The sequence below is a fragment of the Oncorhynchus kisutch genome, linkage group LG1 (genome assembly GCF_002021735.2).
Source record: "Oncorhynchus kisutch isolate 150728-3 linkage group LG1, Okis_V2, whole genome shotgun sequence".
Classification (NCBI taxonomy): domain Eukaryota; kingdom Metazoa; phylum Chordata; class Actinopteri; order Salmoniformes; family Salmonidae; genus Oncorhynchus; species Oncorhynchus kisutch.
This window is the reverse complement of record NC_034174.2, coordinates 5,077,079-5,093,966: the sequence shown is the minus strand read 5'-3', so window position 1 is coordinate 5,093,966 and position 16,888 is coordinate 5,077,079. Positions and strand designations below refer to the sequence as shown.

Sequence of the window (16,888 nt, the reverse complement as noted above, 5' to 3'; positions counted from 1 at the left end):
TCCCAACTGCTCACGCGCGTCAATGAGCATCTGCATAGCCAGGCGCTATAAAAGAGCGTACATTTATTTTAGTGCCTGGTGCACTGCAAGTCCTGCCTCTCCCATCTCCTCTCTGGTTTTTAGGAGCGTATACACATATACGCACGTGGGTGAATAAAAGATGAACGAGAACCACAGTTCAGTCATTTGCAGTAATACACATTAAAGTTGGTTGCCAATCACCATATTAAATCCACAGAAGAAGAAAAAATAAGAAGACTGAACTAGGAGAGAGTACAAGGAGAGAGTACGAGGAGAGTACTAGGAGAGAGTACGGGGAGAGAGTACGAGGAGAGAGTACTAGGAGAGAGTACGAGGAGAGTACTAGGAGAGAGTACGAGGAGAGAGTACAAGGAGAGAGTACTAGGAGAGAGTACGAGGAGAGAGTACTAGGAGAGAGTACGAGGAGAGAGTACGAGGAGAGTACAAGGAGAGAGTACTAGGAGAGAGTACGAGGAGAGTACTAGGAGAGTGCACGAGGAGAGAGTACTAGGAGAGTACAAGGAGAGAGTACTAGGAGAGAGTACGAGGAGAGTACTAGGAGAGAGTACGAGGAGAGTACTACTAGAGAGTACGAGGAGAGTACTAGGAGAGAGTACTAGGAGAGAGTACTAGGAGAGAGTACGAGGAGAGTACTAGGAGAGAGCACGAGGAGAGTACAAGGAGAGAGTACTAGGAGAGAGTACGAGGAGAGTACTAGGAGAGAGTACAAGGAGAGTACTAGGAGAGAGTACGAGGAGAGTACTAGGAGAGAGTACTAGGAGCGAGTACTAGGAGAGAGTACGAGAAGAGTACTAGGAGAGAGCACGAGGAGTGCACGAGGAGAGAGTACTAGGAGAGAGCACTAGGAGAGAGCACTAGGAGAGAGTACTAGGAGAGAGTACGAGGAGAGTACAAGGAGAGAGTACTAGGAGAGAGTACGAGGAGAGTACTAGGAGAGAGTACTAGGAGAGAGTACTAGGAGAGAGTACTAGGAGAGAGCACTAGGAGAGAGCACTAGGAGAGAGTACTAGGAGAGTACTAGGAGAGTACTAGGAGAGAGCACTAGGAGAGAGCACTAGGAGAGAGTACTAGGAGAGAGCACTAGGAGAGAGTACTAGGAGAGAGTACTAGGAGAGAGTACTAGGAGAGAGCACTAGGAGAGAGCACTAGGAGAGAGTACGAGGAGAGAGTACGAGGAGAGAGTACGAGGAGAGAGTACGAGGAGAGAGCACTAGGAGAGAGCACTAGGAGAGAGCACTAGGAGAGAGCACTAGGAGAGAGCACTAGGAGAGAGTACTAGGAGAGAGTACTAGGAGAGAGTACTAGGAGAGAGCACTAGGAGAGAGTACTAGGAGAGAGCACTAGATGTCCCCTTTTATCTGTGGATTGTTTGAGTAGAGACTAACACTAATTTGTGTGACTCAAAATGGGTCCATATTCTACAAAGACCCAGCATAAAGAAAAGGACCTTGTACATTTCAGATAAAATAACAACCCGATGCAAGCTAGCTAAATGCCCAACTCAACATGCGCACGATAATGTAACAGAGTATCCCTGTCAAAGACACACTCAGACCACTAGGATGCCCTCTTGGTGTAATGTTTTAAGACGATGGGTTACTACCCGGGAGACCTTGGATCAAATCCCTCCGCTTGCATATACACACATCATCGTACTCACGTTGAGCTGTAATGTCTCTGTCCACTGTCCAATGTTCTTGTACCCCGGGGAGCTGTTGTTGTTGATCTGATACTGGAACAGGTCGTAACGTCCCGGAGCATCACCGTTCCTGTTGAAATTCACTGACGTCCCAGCACTTCCTGTAACGGGAGCAACGGCACAACTTGACGCGCGCTATGTTACATCCCTGCACTTTGTAAAAAGTTAACATGAACATATGTAACAGTATAACTTTAGACCGTAGCCTAGTGGTTAGAGTGTAGAGGCGGCAGGGTAGCCTAGTGGTTAGAGTGGAGGGGCGGCAGGGTAGCCTAGTGGTTAGAGTGTAGGGGCGGCAGGGTAGCCTAGTGGTTAGAGTGTAGAGGCGGCAGGGTAGCCTAGTGGTTAGAGTGTAGAGGCGGCAGGGTAGCCTAGTGGTTAGAGTGGAGGGGCGGCAGGGTAGCCTAGTGGTTAGAGTGTAGGGGCGGCAGGGTAGCCTAGTGGTTAGAGTGTAGGGGGGGCAGGGTAGCCTAGTGGTTAGAGTGTAGAGGCGGCAGGGTAGCCTAGTGGTTAGAGTGTAGAGGCGGCAGGGTAGCCTAGTGGTTAGAGTGTAGAGGCGGCAGGGTAGCCTAGTGGTTAGAGTGTAGAGGCGGCAGGGTAGCCTAGTGGTTAGAGTGTAGAGGCGGCAGGGTAGCCTAGTGGTTAGAGTGTAGAGGCGGCAGGGTAGCCTAGTGGTTAGAGTGTAGAGGCTCAGGGTAGCCTAGTTGTTAGAGCGCTGGACTAGTAACCGAAAGGTTGCAAGTTCATATCCCCGAGCTGACAAATCTGTCATTCTGCCCCCTGAACAGGCAGTTAACCCACTGTTCCTAGGCTGTCATTGAATATAAGAATTTGTTCTTAACTGACTTGCCTATTTAAATAAAGGTAAAATAAAAGTATTTCTGGGTAAATCTCTGAGTGTTGCACACCTTGATTGCACAATATTTACAAGTTGGTTGTTGATCATTGGTAGAAAGCCATTTTCAAGTCTTGCCATAAGGATTAGGATTTTCAAGCTGATTTTAAGTCAAAACTCGGCCACTCAGGAACATTAGATGTCTTCTTGGTATGCAACCTAGAGGAAAACCAGGTTTTCCTCTAGGGTTTTACCTGTGCTTGGCTCCATTCTGTTTATTTTATCCTAAAAAATGATGACAAGCATACCCATAACACGATGTAGCCACCACTATTTTTGAAAATATGAAGAGTGGCACTTAGTGAAGTGTTGTGTTGAATTTGCCTTAAAACAAAACACTTTTGTATTTAGGACAAAAAAGTGCATTTCTTTGCCACATTTTTCATGTAGTATTACTTTAGTTACTTAATGTAATATTTTTTATTCTGTACAGGCCTCCTTCTTTTCACGCTGTCATTTAGGTTAGTATTATGGAGTAACTACAATGTTGTTGATGCATCCTTAGTCTTCTCCAATCACAGCCATTAAACTCTGTAACTGTTTTGAAGGTGCCTGTTAGAAGGTTGACCCACCCACAATTCCTAGTAACCTGTCCGCAACCACCCGACTATATGTGATGAAGTGAAAATCTGAGGCCCTAACCCGCAAATATAAAACATGTGCTAATAGGATACAGTCAAAGACGTAAGAATGATGTTTTTGACAGGGGGTGCAGGAATATTTTGTTGCCTGATTTTTAGATACACTATGTTTCTGATTGAAATACTATCTTCTCGGGAGATGCAGAAATAAATAAATAAATAAAAAATGTTGCCTACATTTTAGTGTAACATTTTACTACCAGAAATTCTTCATTCAGGAGTTAATATTAAGATGTTACAGACTTACAGTCCATCGTCCAGATGTCAGTTTCCTGTTAACCCATCTCAACAGTAGGCTACAGTTCCCTTGACAAGCCATAGACCTATTTGAAGTCCTCGTCTTGTGTGACTGTCTACTGTTCAATCACCACACGTACATATACACGGAACTAAATATAGCCTACAGTACATAACATACTCAGCTCAAGAATTAGCTTTGCAATCTGGACCCAGTAATAGAATATGGTATCCTCCTACAGAGATGGTACTTCGATATGAACTCTGTTAATCACACAACAGTAACTAGGACATTTAACTGCTTAATAGACCCCTTGGTTATTCCATGATACCCCTGTATGCTTGAAAGTATCTCTTAAAGGCATATCAAGATTAGTTTGTACAGAGATACTTTTAAGGGAAGAGATTTTATGGCAACAGTGACAGGGGTGATTATGGGAAAATACCAAGACAGTAAAAAAGAGTGTGACTGCAGAGTCCCTGCTGTGCCTGCGTTGCTGTGTGGGCGGCGGATCGAAGCCTGTTGCCCCTTGCTAGCTAGTCGCTTCATGCTTCTTTATCTCCTCTCTGACATGCTGACTGATGCCTCGACTCAATCCCTCTGTCTCTGGGGTGAAGGAGTTATAGAGGAGGAAGTATCTGTCTCTGTCTCTGGGGTGAAGGAGTTATAGGGGAGGAAGTATCTGTCTCTGTCTCTGGGGTGAAGGAGTTATAGGGGAGGAAGTATCTCCCTCTGTCTCTGGGGTGAAGGAGTTATAGAGGAGGAAGTATCTGTCTCTGTCTCTGGGGTGAAGGAGTTATAGGGGAGGAAGTATCTCCCTCTGTCTCTGGGGTGAAGGAGTTATAGGGGAGGAAGTATCTCCCTCTGTCTCTGGGGTGAAGGAGTTATAGAGGAGGAAGTATCTGTCTCTGTCTCTGGGGTGAAGGAGTTATAGGGGAGGAAGTATCTGTCTCTGTCTCTGGGGTGAAGGAGTTATAGGGGAGGAAGTATCTCCCTCTGTCTCTGGGGTGAAGGAGTTATAGAGGAGAAAGTATCTCCCTCTGTCTCTGGGGTGAAGGAGTTATAGAGGAGGAAGTATCTGTCTCTGGGGTGAAGGAGTTATAGAGGAGGAAGTATCTGTCTCTGTCTCTGGGGTGAAGGAGTTATAGGGGAGGAAGTATCTGTCTCTGTCTCTGGGGTGAAGGAGTTATAGGGGAGGAAGTATCTGTCTCTGTCTCTGGGGTGAAGGAGTTATAGAGGAGGAAGTATCTCCCTCTGTCTCTGGGGTGAAGGAGTTATAGGGGAGGAAGTATCTGTCTCTGGGGTGAAGGAGTTATAGAGGAGGAAGTATCTGTCTCTGTCTCTGGGGTGAAGGAGTTATAGGGGAGGAAGTATCTGTCTCTGTCTCTGGGGTGAAGGAGTTATAGGGGAGGAAGTATCTCCCTCTGTCTCTGGGGTGAAGGAGTTATAGGGGAGGAAGTATCTACCTCTGTCTCTGGGGTGAAGGAGTTATAGAGGAGGAAGTATCTGTCTCTGTCTCTGGGGTGAAGGAGTTATAGGGGAGGAAGTATCTGTCTCTGTCTCTGGGGTGAAGGAGTTATAGGGGAGGAAGTATCTCCCTCTGTGTCTGGGGTGAAGGAGTTATAGAGGAGGAAGTATCTCCCTCTGTCTCTGGGGTGAAGGAGTTATAGAGGAGGAAGTATCTGTCTCTGGGGTGAAGGAGTTATAGAGGAGGAAGTATCTGTCTCTGTCTCTGGGGTGAAGGAGTTATAGGGGAGGAAGTATCTGTCTCTGTCTCTGGGGTGAAGGAGTTATAGGGGAGGAAGTATCTGTCTCTGTCTCTGGGGTGAAGGAGTTATAGAGGAGGAAGTATCTCCCTCTGTCTCTGGGGTGAAGGAGTTATAGGGGAGGAAGTATCTGTCTCTGTCTCTGGGGTGAAGGAGTTATAGGGGAGGAAGTATCTCCCTCTGTCTCTGGGGTGAAGGAGTTATAGGGGAGGCAGTATCTCCCTCTGTCTCTGGGGTGAAGGAGTTATAGAGGAGGAAGTATCTGTCTCTGTCTCTGGGGTGAAGGAGTTATAGAGGAGGCAGTATCTCCCTCTGTCTCTGGGGTGAAGGAGTTATAGGGGAGGAAGTATCTGCCTCTGTCTCTGGGGTGAAGGAGTTATAGGGGAGGAAGTATCTGCCTCTGTCTCTGGGGTGAAGGAGTTATAGGGGAGGAAGTATCTGCCTCTGTCTCTGGGGTGAAGGAGTTATAGGGGAGGAAGTATCTGTCTCTGGGGTGAAGGAGTTATAGGGGAGGAAGTATCTCCCTCTGTCTCTGGGGTGAAGGAGTTATAGGGGAGGAAGTATCTGTCTCTGTCTCTGGGGTGAAGGAGTTATAGAGGAGGAAGTATCTGTCTCTGGGGTGAAGGAGTTATAGAGGAGGAAGTATCTGTCTCTGGGGTGAAGGAGTTATAGGGGAGGAAGTATCTGTCTCTGTCTCTGGGGTGAAGGAGTTATAGGGGAGGAAGTATCTGTCTCTGTCTCTGGGGTGAAGGAGTTATAGAGGAGGCAGTATCTGCCTCTGTCTCTGGGGTGAAGGAGTTATAGGGGAGGAAGTATCTGTCTCTGTCTCTGTCTCTGGGGTGAAGGAGTTATAGAGGAGGAAGTATCTGTCTCTGTCTCTGTGGTGAAGGAGTTATAGAGGAGGAAGTATCTGTCTCTGTCTCTGGGGTGAAGGAGTTATAGAGGAGGAAGTATCTGTCTCTGTCTCTGGGGTGGAGTTATAGAGGAGGAAGTATCTGTCTCAGGGGTGAAGGAGTTATAGAGGAGGCAGTATCTGTCTCTGTCTCTGTGGTGAAGGAGTTATAGAGGAGGAAGTATCTGTATCTGTCTCTGGGGTGAAGGAGTTATAGAGGAGGAAGTATCTGTCTCTGTCTCTGGGGTGAAGGAGTTATAGAGGAGGAAGTATCTGTCTCTGGGGTGAAGGAGTTTTAGAGGAGGAAGTATCCGTCTCTGGGGTGAAGGAGTTATAGAGGAGGAAGTATCTGCCTCTGTCTCTGGGGTGAAGGAGTTATAGAGGAGGAAGTATCTGCCTCTGTCTCTGGGGTGAAGGAGTTATAGGGGAGGAAGTATCTGTCTCTGTCTCTGGGGTGAAGGAGTTATAGAGGAGGAAGTATCTCCCTCTATCTCTGGGGTGAAGGAGTTATAGAGGAGGCAGTATCTGCCTCTGTCTCTGGGGTGAAGGAGTTATAGAGGAGGCAGTATCTCCCTCTATCTCTGGGGTGAAGGAGTTATAGGGGAGGAAGTATCTCCCTCTGTCTCTGGGGTGAAGGAGTTATAGAGGAGGCAGTATCTGCCTCTGTCTCTGGGGTGAAGGAGTTATAGGGGAGGAAGTATCTCCCTCTGTCTCTGTCTCTGGGGTGAAGGAGTTATAGAGGAGGAAGTATCTGTCTCTGTCTCTGGGGTGAAGGAGTTTTAGAGGAGGAAGTATCTCCCTCTGTCTCTGTCTCTGGGGTGAAGGAGTTATAGAGGAGGAAGTATCTGTCTCTGTCTCTGGGGTGAAGGAGTTATAGAGGAGGAAGTATCTGTCTCTGTCTCTGGGGTGAAGGAGTTATAGAGGAGGAAGTATCTGTCTCTGTCTCTGGGGTGGAGTTATAGAGGAGGAAGTATCTGTCTCTGGGGTGAAGGAGTTATAGAGGAGCCAGTATCTGTCTCTGTCTCTGTGGTGAAGGAGTTATAGAGGAGGAAGTATCTGTATCTGTCTCTGGGGTGAAGGAGTTATAGAGGAGGAAGTATCTGTCTCTGTCTCTGTGGTGAAGGAGTTATAGAGGAGGAAGTATCTGTCTCTGGGGTGAAGGAGTTATAGGGGAGGAAGTATCTGTCTCTGTCTCTGGGGTGAAGGAGTTATAGAGGAGGAAGTATCTGTCTCTGTCTCTGTGGTGAAGGAGCTATAGAGGAGGAAGTATCTGTCTCTGTCTCTGGGGTGAAGGAGTTATAGAGGAGGAAGTATCTGTCTCTGGGGTGAAGGAGTTTTAGAGGAGGAAGTATCTGTCTCTGGGGTGAAGGAGTTATAGAGGAGGAAGTATCTGCCTCTGTCTCTGGGGTGAAGGAGTTATAGAGGAGGAAGTATCTGCCTCTGTCTCTGGGGTGAAGGAGTTATAGGGGAGGAAGTATCTGCCTCTGCTCTTAGAGAGGAGAATAACTGACTGTTGTCTCTTCACTGTGGTGATGCACTTAACAGCCTCTTAGAGGAGAGTATCAGTGATCTCATGACCATCATATTATTGTAGGCCGCACGGTCAAGGGGCTATAAATAATAACAATAACAAAACCACCAGAACAGGAAAAACATTCGATTTTTCAAAAACAATTATTATGCACAATTATTATAATATTTTTTTTTGTATCTCTTTACACTGGAGATGTTTTTAACCCTTTGAAACAAGTTGCAGAAGAACAGTTCTATTGATCAATAACTGCAGGAAGTAGATCGGCCATCACTACAGAGAGACTGACAGAGACCTACATGTAATACCTACAGAGAGACTGACCATGCTGCTGTTCCAGTTTCAACTGACCTGAGCCCTAGGACCATGCCCCAGGACTACCTGACATGATGACTCCTTGCTGTCCCCAGTCCACCTGACCGTGCTGCTGCTCCAGTTTCAACTGTTCTGCCTTATTATTATTCGACCATGCTGGTCATTTATGAACATTTGAACATCTTGGCCATCTTCTGTTATAATCTCCACCCGGCACAGCCAGAAGAGGACTGGCCACCCCACATAGCCTGGTTCCTCTCTAGGTTTCTTCCTAGGTATTGGCCTTTCTAGGGAGTTTTTCCTAGCCACCGTGCTTCTACACCTGCATTGCTTGCTGTTTGGGGTTTTAGGCTGGGTTTCTGTACAGCACTTTGAGATATCAGCTGATGTACGAAGGGCTATATAAATAAATTTGATTTGATTTGATGTAATACCTACAGAGAGACTGACCGAGACCTACATGTAATACCTACAGAGAGACTGACGGAGACCTACATGTAATACCTACAGAGAGACTGACGGAGACCTACATGTAATACCTACAGAGAGACTGACAGAGACCTACATGTAATACCTACAGAGAGACTGACGGAGACCTACATGTAATACCTACAGAGAGACTGACGGAGACCTACATGTAATACCTACAGAGAGACTGACGGAGACCTACATGTAATACCTACAGAGAGACTGACGGAGACCTACATGTAATACCTACAGAGAGACTGACCGAGACCTACATGTAATACCTACAGAGAGACTGACCGAGACCTACATGTAATACCTACAGAGAGACTGACCGAGACCTACATGTAATACCTACAGAGAGACTGACGGAGACCTACATGTAATACCTACAGAGAGACTGACGGAGACCTACATGTAATACCTACAGAGAGACTGACGGAGACCTACATGTAATACCTACAGAGAGACTGACGGAGACCTACATGTAATACCTACAGAGAGACTGACGGAGACCTACATGTAATACCTACAGAGAGACTGACAGAGACCTACATGTAATACCTACAGAGAGACTGACGGAGACCTACATGTAATACCTACAGAGAGACTGACCGAGACCTACATGTAATACCTACAGAGAGACTGACTGAGACCTACATGTAATACCTACAGAGAGACTGACGGAGACCTACATGTAATACCTACAGAGAGACTGACCGAGACCTACATGTAATACCTACAGAGAGACTGACGGAGACCTACATGTAATACCTACAGAGAGCCTGACAGAGACCTACATGTAATATCTACAGAGAGACTGACGGAGACCTACATGTAATACCTACAGAGAGACTGACAGAGACCTACATGTAATACCTACAGAGAGACTGACGGAGACCTACATGTAATACCTACAGAGAGACTGACGGAGACCTACATGTAATACCTACAGAGAGACTGACGGAGACCTACATGTAATACCTACAGAGAGACTGACTGAGACCTACATGTAATACCTACAGAGAGACTGACCGAGACCTACATGTAATACCTACAGAGAGACTGACAGAGACCTACATGTAATACCTACAGAGAGACTGACGGAGACCTACATGTAATACCTACAGAGAGACTGACAGAGACCTACATGTAATACCTACAGAGAGACTGACGGAGACCTACATGTAATACCTACAGAGAGACTGACGGAGACCTACATGTAATACCTACAGAGACTGATAGAGACCTACATGTAATACCTACAGAGAGACTGACGGAGACCTACATGTAATACCTACAGAGAGACTGACTGAGACCTACATGTAATACCTACAGAGAGACTGACCGAGACCTACATGTAATACCTACAGAGAGACTGACGGAGACCTACATGTAATACCTACAGAGAGACTGACCGAGACCTACATGTAATACCTACAGAGAGACTGACCGAGACCTACATGTAATACCTACAGAGAGATCCACAACATATTGGGACAGTGACACGCTTTTGTTTAGTTTTTTTGTTTTGATTCAAGCACTTTGGATTTGAAATTATAATTATAATTGTACAATGACTACGAGGATAAAGTGGAGACTGTCAACTTTCATTTGAAGGTATTTATATCCATATCGCCTGAACCGTTTAGAAAATACCAGCCTTTTTGTACATTGTTCCAACCTTTATAGGGGATTGTCTGTTTTGGTTTGGTTGTGTTTCAGATGTATGTTGTGCCCAGTAGAAATGAATGATAAGTAGTGTATTGTGTCATTTCGGGGGAAATGGATATTGTAAATAAGGAATGGAATATGTTTCTAAACACTTCTACATTACAGGTGGATGCTACCATGATGAGGGATAATCCTGAATGAATCATGAACAATGAGTGAGAAAGTTAGAGGCAAAATATCATATACACCCCCCAAATAAAATTATTACCTCCCCTGTCATTGTAATGGTGAGAGGTTAGCATGTCATGGGGGGGGGTGTATTTATGCATACAAATCGATGGATGACAAATCGTTTTCTGAATATCATATTGACGTTCTTCTGAAGACATTATGTAACAGTTTAGCGAGCACATCTACATCAGTTGTGTGTAGAGCTTCAGCTGTCTGACCTGAACTAGAAGGACCTTTATGTGGATATGTCTAAGGTTCTAAATCTAAGGTTCTGTCTGTCTGACACACTGACCTGTACAGCTCTCTGTCTGACACACTGACCTGTACAGCTCTCTGTCTAACACACTGACCTGTACAGCTCTCTGTCTGACACACTGGCCTGTACAGCTCTCTGTCTGACACACTGGCCTGTACAGCTCTCTGTCTGACACACTGACCTGTACAGCTCTCTGTCTGACACACTGACCTGTACAGCTCTCTGTCTAACACACTGACCTGTACAGCTCTCTGTCTGACACACTGGCCTGTACAGCTCTCTGTCTGACACACTGGCCTGTACAGCTCTCTGTCTGACACACTGACCTGTACAGCTCTCTGTCTGACACACTGGCCTGTACAGCTCTCTGTCTGACACACTGACCTGTACAGCTCTCTGTTTGTCTGACACACTGACCTGTACAGCTCTCTGTCTGACACACTGGCCTGTACAGCTCTCTGTCTGACACACTGACCTGTACAGCTCTCTGTTTGTCTGACACACTGACCTGTACAGCTCTCTGTCTGACACACTGACCTGTACAGCTCTCTGTTTGTCTGACACACTGACCTGTACAGCTCTCTGTCTGACACACTGGCCTGTACAGCTCTCTGTCTGACACACTGACCTGTACAGCTCTCTGTCTGACACACTGACCTGTACAGCTCTCTGTCTGTCTAACACACTGGCCTGTACAGCTCTCTGTCTGACACACTGACCTGTACAGCTCTCTGTCTGTCTAACACACTGACCTGTACAGCTCTCTGTCTGTCTAACACACTGACCTGTACAGCTCTCTGTCTGTCTGACACACTGACCTGTACAGCTCTCTGTCTGTCTAACACACTGACCTGTACAGCTCTCTGTCTGTCTGACACACTGACCTGTACAGCTCTCTGTCTGTCTAACACACTGACCTGTACAGCTCTCTGTCTGTCTAACACACTGGCCTGTACAGCTCTCTGTCTGACACACTGACCTGTACAGCTCTCTGTCTGTCTAACACACTGACCTGTACAGCTCTCTGTCTGTCTAACACACTGACCTGTACAGCTCTCTGTCTGTCTGACACACTGACCTGTACAGCTCTCTGTCTGTCTAACACACTGACCTGTACAGCTCTCTGTCTGTCTGACACACTGACCTGTACAGCTCTCTGTCTGTCTAACACACTGACCTGTACAGCTCTCTGTCTGTCTGACACACTGACCTGTACAGCTCTCTGTCTGTCTAACACACTGACCTGTACAGCTCTCTGTCTGTCTAACACACTGGCCTGTACAGCTCTCTGTCTGACACACTGACCTGTACAGCTCTCTGTCTGTCTAACACACTGACCTGTACAGCTCTCTGTCTGTCTAACACACTGACCTGTACAGCTCTCTGTCTGTCTGACACACTGACCTGTACAGCTCTCTGTCTGTCTAACACACTGACCTGTACAGCTCTCTGTCTGTCTGACACACTGACCTGTACAGCTCTCTGTCTGTCTAACACACTGACCTGTACAGCTCTCTGTCTGTCTAACACACTGACCTGTACAGCTCTCTGTCTGTCTGACACACTGACCTGTACAGCTCTCTGTCTGACACACTGGCCTGTACAGCTCTCTGTCTGACACACTGACCTGTACAGCTCTCTGTCTGACACACTGACCTGTACAGCTCTCTGTCTGACACACTGGCCTGTACAGCTCTCTGTCTGACACACTGACCTGTACAGCTCTCTGTCTGACACACTGGCCTGTACAGCTCTCTGTCTGACACACTGACCTGTACAGCTCTCTGTCTGACACACTGACCTGTACAGCTCTCTGTCTGTCTGACACACTGACCTGTACAGCTCTCTGTCTGACACACTGACCTGTACAGCTCTCTGTCTGACACACTGACCTGTACAGCTCTCTGTCTGACACACTGATCTGTACAGCTCTCTGTCTGACACACTGACCTGTACAGCTCTCTGTCTGACACACTGACCTGTACAGCTCTCTGTCTGACACACTGACCTGTACAGCTCTCTGTCTGACACACTGACCTGTACAGCTCTCTGTCTGACACACTGACCTGTACAGCTCTCTGTCTAACACACTGACCTGTACAGCTCTCTGTCTGACACACTGACCTGTACAGCTCTCTGTCTGACACACTGACCTGTACAGCTCTCTGTCTGACACACTGACCTGTACAGCTCTCTGTCTGTCTGACACACTGACCTGTACAGCTCTCTGTCTGACACACTGACCTGTACAGCTCTCTGTCTGACACACTGACCTGTACAGCTCTCTGTCTGACACACTGACCTGTACAGCTCTCTGTCTGACACACTGACCTGTACAGCTCTCTGTCTAACACACTGACCTGTACAGCTCTCTGTCTGACACACTGACCTGTACAGCTCTCTGTCTGACACACTGACCTGTACAGCTCTCTGTCTGACACACTGACCTGTACAGCCTCTGTCTGTCTGACACACTGACCTGTACAGCTCTCTGTCTGACACACTGACCTGTACAGCTCTCTGTCTGACACACTGGCCTGTACAGCTCTCTGTCTGACACACTGACCTGTACAGCTCTCTGTCTGACACACTGACCTGTACAGCTCTCTGTCTGACACACTGACCTGTACAGCTCTCTGTCTGACACACTGACCTGTACAGCTCTCTGTCTGTCTGACACACTGGCCTGTACAGCTCTCTGTCTGTCTGACACACTGGCCTGTACAGCTCTCTGTCTGACACACTGACCTGTACAGCTCTCTGTCTAACACACTGGCCTGTACAGCTCTCTGTCTGTCTGACACACTGGCCTGTACAGCTCTCTGTCTGTCTGACACACTGGCCTGTACAGCTCTCTGTCTGTCTGACACACTGGCCTGTACAGCTCTCTGTCTGACACACTGACCTGTACAGCTCTCTGTCTGACACACTGACTGTACAGCTCTCTGTCTACACACTGGCCTGTACAGCTCTCTGTCTGACACACTGGCCTGTACAGCTCTCTGTCTGACACACTGACCTGTACAGCTCTCTGTCTGACACACTGGCCTGTACAGCTCTCTGTCTGACACCACTGGCCTGTACAGCTCTCTCTCTGTCTGACACACTGACCTGTACAGCTCTCTGTCTAACACACTGGCCTGTACAGCTCTCTGTCTGACACACTGACCTGTACAGCTCTCTGTCTGACACACTGACCTGTACAGCTCTCTGTCTGACACACTGACCTGTACAGCTCTCTGTCTGACACACTGGCCTGTACAGCTCTCTGTCTGTCTGACACACTGGCCTGTACAGCTCTCTGTCTGACACACTGACCTGTACAGCTCTCTGTCTGACACACTGGCCTGTACAGCTCTCTGTCTGACACACTGACCTGTACAGCTCTCTGTCTGACACACTGGCCTGTACAGCTCCTCTGTCTGACACACTGGCCTGTACAGCTCTCTGTCTGACACACTGGCCTGTACAGCTCTCTGTCTGACACACTGACCTGTACAGCTCTCTGTCTGACACACTGACCTGTACAGCTCTCTGTCTGACACACTGACCTGTACAGCTCTCTGTCTGACACACTGGCCTGTACAGCTCTCTTCTGACACACTGACCTGTACAAGCTCTCTGTCTGACACACTGACCTGTACAGCTCTCTCTCTGTCTGACACACTGACCTGTACAGCTCTCTGTCTAACACACTGGCCTGTACAGCTCTCTGTCTGACACCACTGACACTGTACAGCTCTCTGTCGGACACACTGACCTGTACAGCTCTCTGTCTGACACACTGACCTGTACAGCTCTCTGTCTGACAACACTGGCCTGTACAGCTCTCTGTCTGTCTGACACACTGGCCTGTACCAGCTCTCTGTCTGACACACTGACCTGTACAAGCTCTCTGTCTGACACACTGACCTGTACAGGTCTCTCTCTGTCTGACACACTGACCTGTACAGCTCTCTGTCTGACACACTGGCCTGTACAGCTCTCTGTCTGTCTGACACACTGGCCTGTACAGCTCTCTCTCTGTCTGACACACTGACCTGTATAGCTCTCTGTCTGACACACTGACCTGTACAGCTCTCTGTCTGACACACTGGCCTGTACAGCTCTCTGTCTGTCTGACACACTGGCCTGTACAGCTCTCTGTCTGTCTGACACACTGGCCTGTACAGCTCTCTGTCTGACACACTGACCTGTACAGCTCTCTGTCTGACACACTGGCCTGTACAGCTCTCTGTCTGTCTGACACACTGGCCTGTACAGCTCTCTGTCTGTCTGACACACTGGCCTGTACAGCTCTCTGTCTGTCTGACACACTGGCCTGTACAGCTCTCTGTCTGACACACTGGCCTGTACAGCTCTCTGTCTGACACACTGGCCTGTACAGCTCTCTGTCTGACACACTGGCTTGTACAGCTCTCTGTCTGACACACTGGCCTGTACAGCTCTCTGTCTGTCACACTGACCTGTACAGCTCTCTGTCTAACACACTGACCTGTACAGCTCTCTGTCTGACACACTGGCCTGTACTGTCTGACACACTGGCCTGTACAGCTCTCTGTCTGACACACTGACCTGTACAGCTCTCTGTCTGACACACTGGCCTGTACAGCTCTCTGTCTGACACACTGACCTGTACAGCTCTCTGTCTGACACACTGGCCTGTACAGCTCTCTGTCTGACACACTGACCTGTACAGCTCTCTGTCTGACCACTGACCTGTACAGCTCTCTGTCTGTCTGACACACTGGCCTGTACAGCTCTCTCTCTGTCTGACACACTGACCTGTATAGCTCTCTGTCTGACACACTGACCTGTACAGCTCTCTGTCTGACACACTGGCCTGTACAGCTCTCTGTCTGACACACTGGCTTGTACAGCTCTCTGTCTGACACACTGGCCTGTACAGCTCTCTGTCTGTCACACTGACCTGTACAGCTCTCTGTCTAACACACTGGCCTGTATAGCTCTCTGTCTGTCTGACACACTGGCCTGTACAGCTCTCTGTCTGTCGGACACACTGGCCTGTACAGCTCTCTGTCTGTCTGACACACTGGCATGTACAGCTCTCTGTCTGACACACTGACCTGTACAGCTATCTGTCTGACACACTGGCCTGTACAGCTCTCTGTCTGTCTGACACACTGGCCTGTACAGCTCTCTGTCTGTCTGACACACTGGCCTGTACAGCTCTCTGTCTGTCTGACACACTGGCCTGTACAGCTCTCTGTCTGACACACTGCCTGTACAGCTCTCTGTCTGACACACTGGCCTGTACAGCTCTCTGTCTGACACACTGACCTGTACAGCTCTCTGTCTGACACATCTGGCCTGTACAGCTCTCTGTCTGTCACACTGACCTGTACAGCTCTCTGTCTGTCACACTGACCTGTACAGCTCTCTGTCTGTCACACTGGCCTGTACAGCTCTCTGTCTGACACACTGGCCTGTACAGCTCTCTGTCTGACACACTGGCCTGTACAGCTCTCTGTCTGACACACTGGCCCGTACAGCTCTCTGTCTGACACACTGACCTGTACAACTCTCTGTCTGACACACTGGCCTGTACAGCTCTCTGTCTGACACACTGACCTTTACAGCTCTCTGTCTGACACACTGGCCTGTACAGCTCTCTGTCTGACACACTGGCCTGTACAGCTCTCTGTCTGACACACTGACCTGTACAGCTCTCTGTCTGACACACTGACCTGTACACTCTCTGTCTGTCTGACACACTGGCCTGTACAGCTCTCTGTCTGTCTGACACACTGACCTGTACAGCTCTCTGTCTGTCTGACACACTGGCCTGTACAGCTCTCTGTCTGACACACTGACCTGTACAGCTCTCTGTCTAACACACTGACCTGTACAGCTCTCTGTCTGACACACTGACCTGTACAGCTCTCTGTCTGACACACTGACCTGTACATCTCTCTGTCTGACACACTGACCTGTACAGCTCTCTGTCTAACACACTGACCTGTACAGCTCTCTGTCTAACACAGCTGACCTGTACAGCTCTCTGTCTGACACACTGGCCTGTACAGCTCTCTGTCTGACACACTGGCATGTACAGCTCTCTGTCTGACACACTGACCTGTACAGCTCTCTGTCTAACACACTGACCTGTACAGCTCTCTGTCTGACACACTGACCTGTACAGCTCTCTGTCTGACACACTGGCCTGTACAGCTTCTCTGTCTGACACACTGACCTGTACAGCTCTTTGTCTGACACACTGGC

At 48.2% G+C, this 16,888-nt stretch overlaps 1 protein-coding gene across 1 annotated transcript in view; it reads right to left on the bottom strand.

The window, feature by feature from the left end:
* LOC109882700 (metabotropic glutamate receptor 7-like) overlaps positions 1 to 16,888 on the bottom strand; it is a 393,305-nt gene that overhangs the window by 122,099 nt on the left and 254,318 nt on the right. The window contains exon 7 of the mRNA XM_031798073.1: positions 1,703 to 1,842. Within this exon, the coding sequence (XP_031653933.1) occupies positions 1,703 to 1,842 (140 nt within the window). The remainder of the gene's footprint in view (positions 1 to 1,702; positions 1,843 to 16,888) is intronic.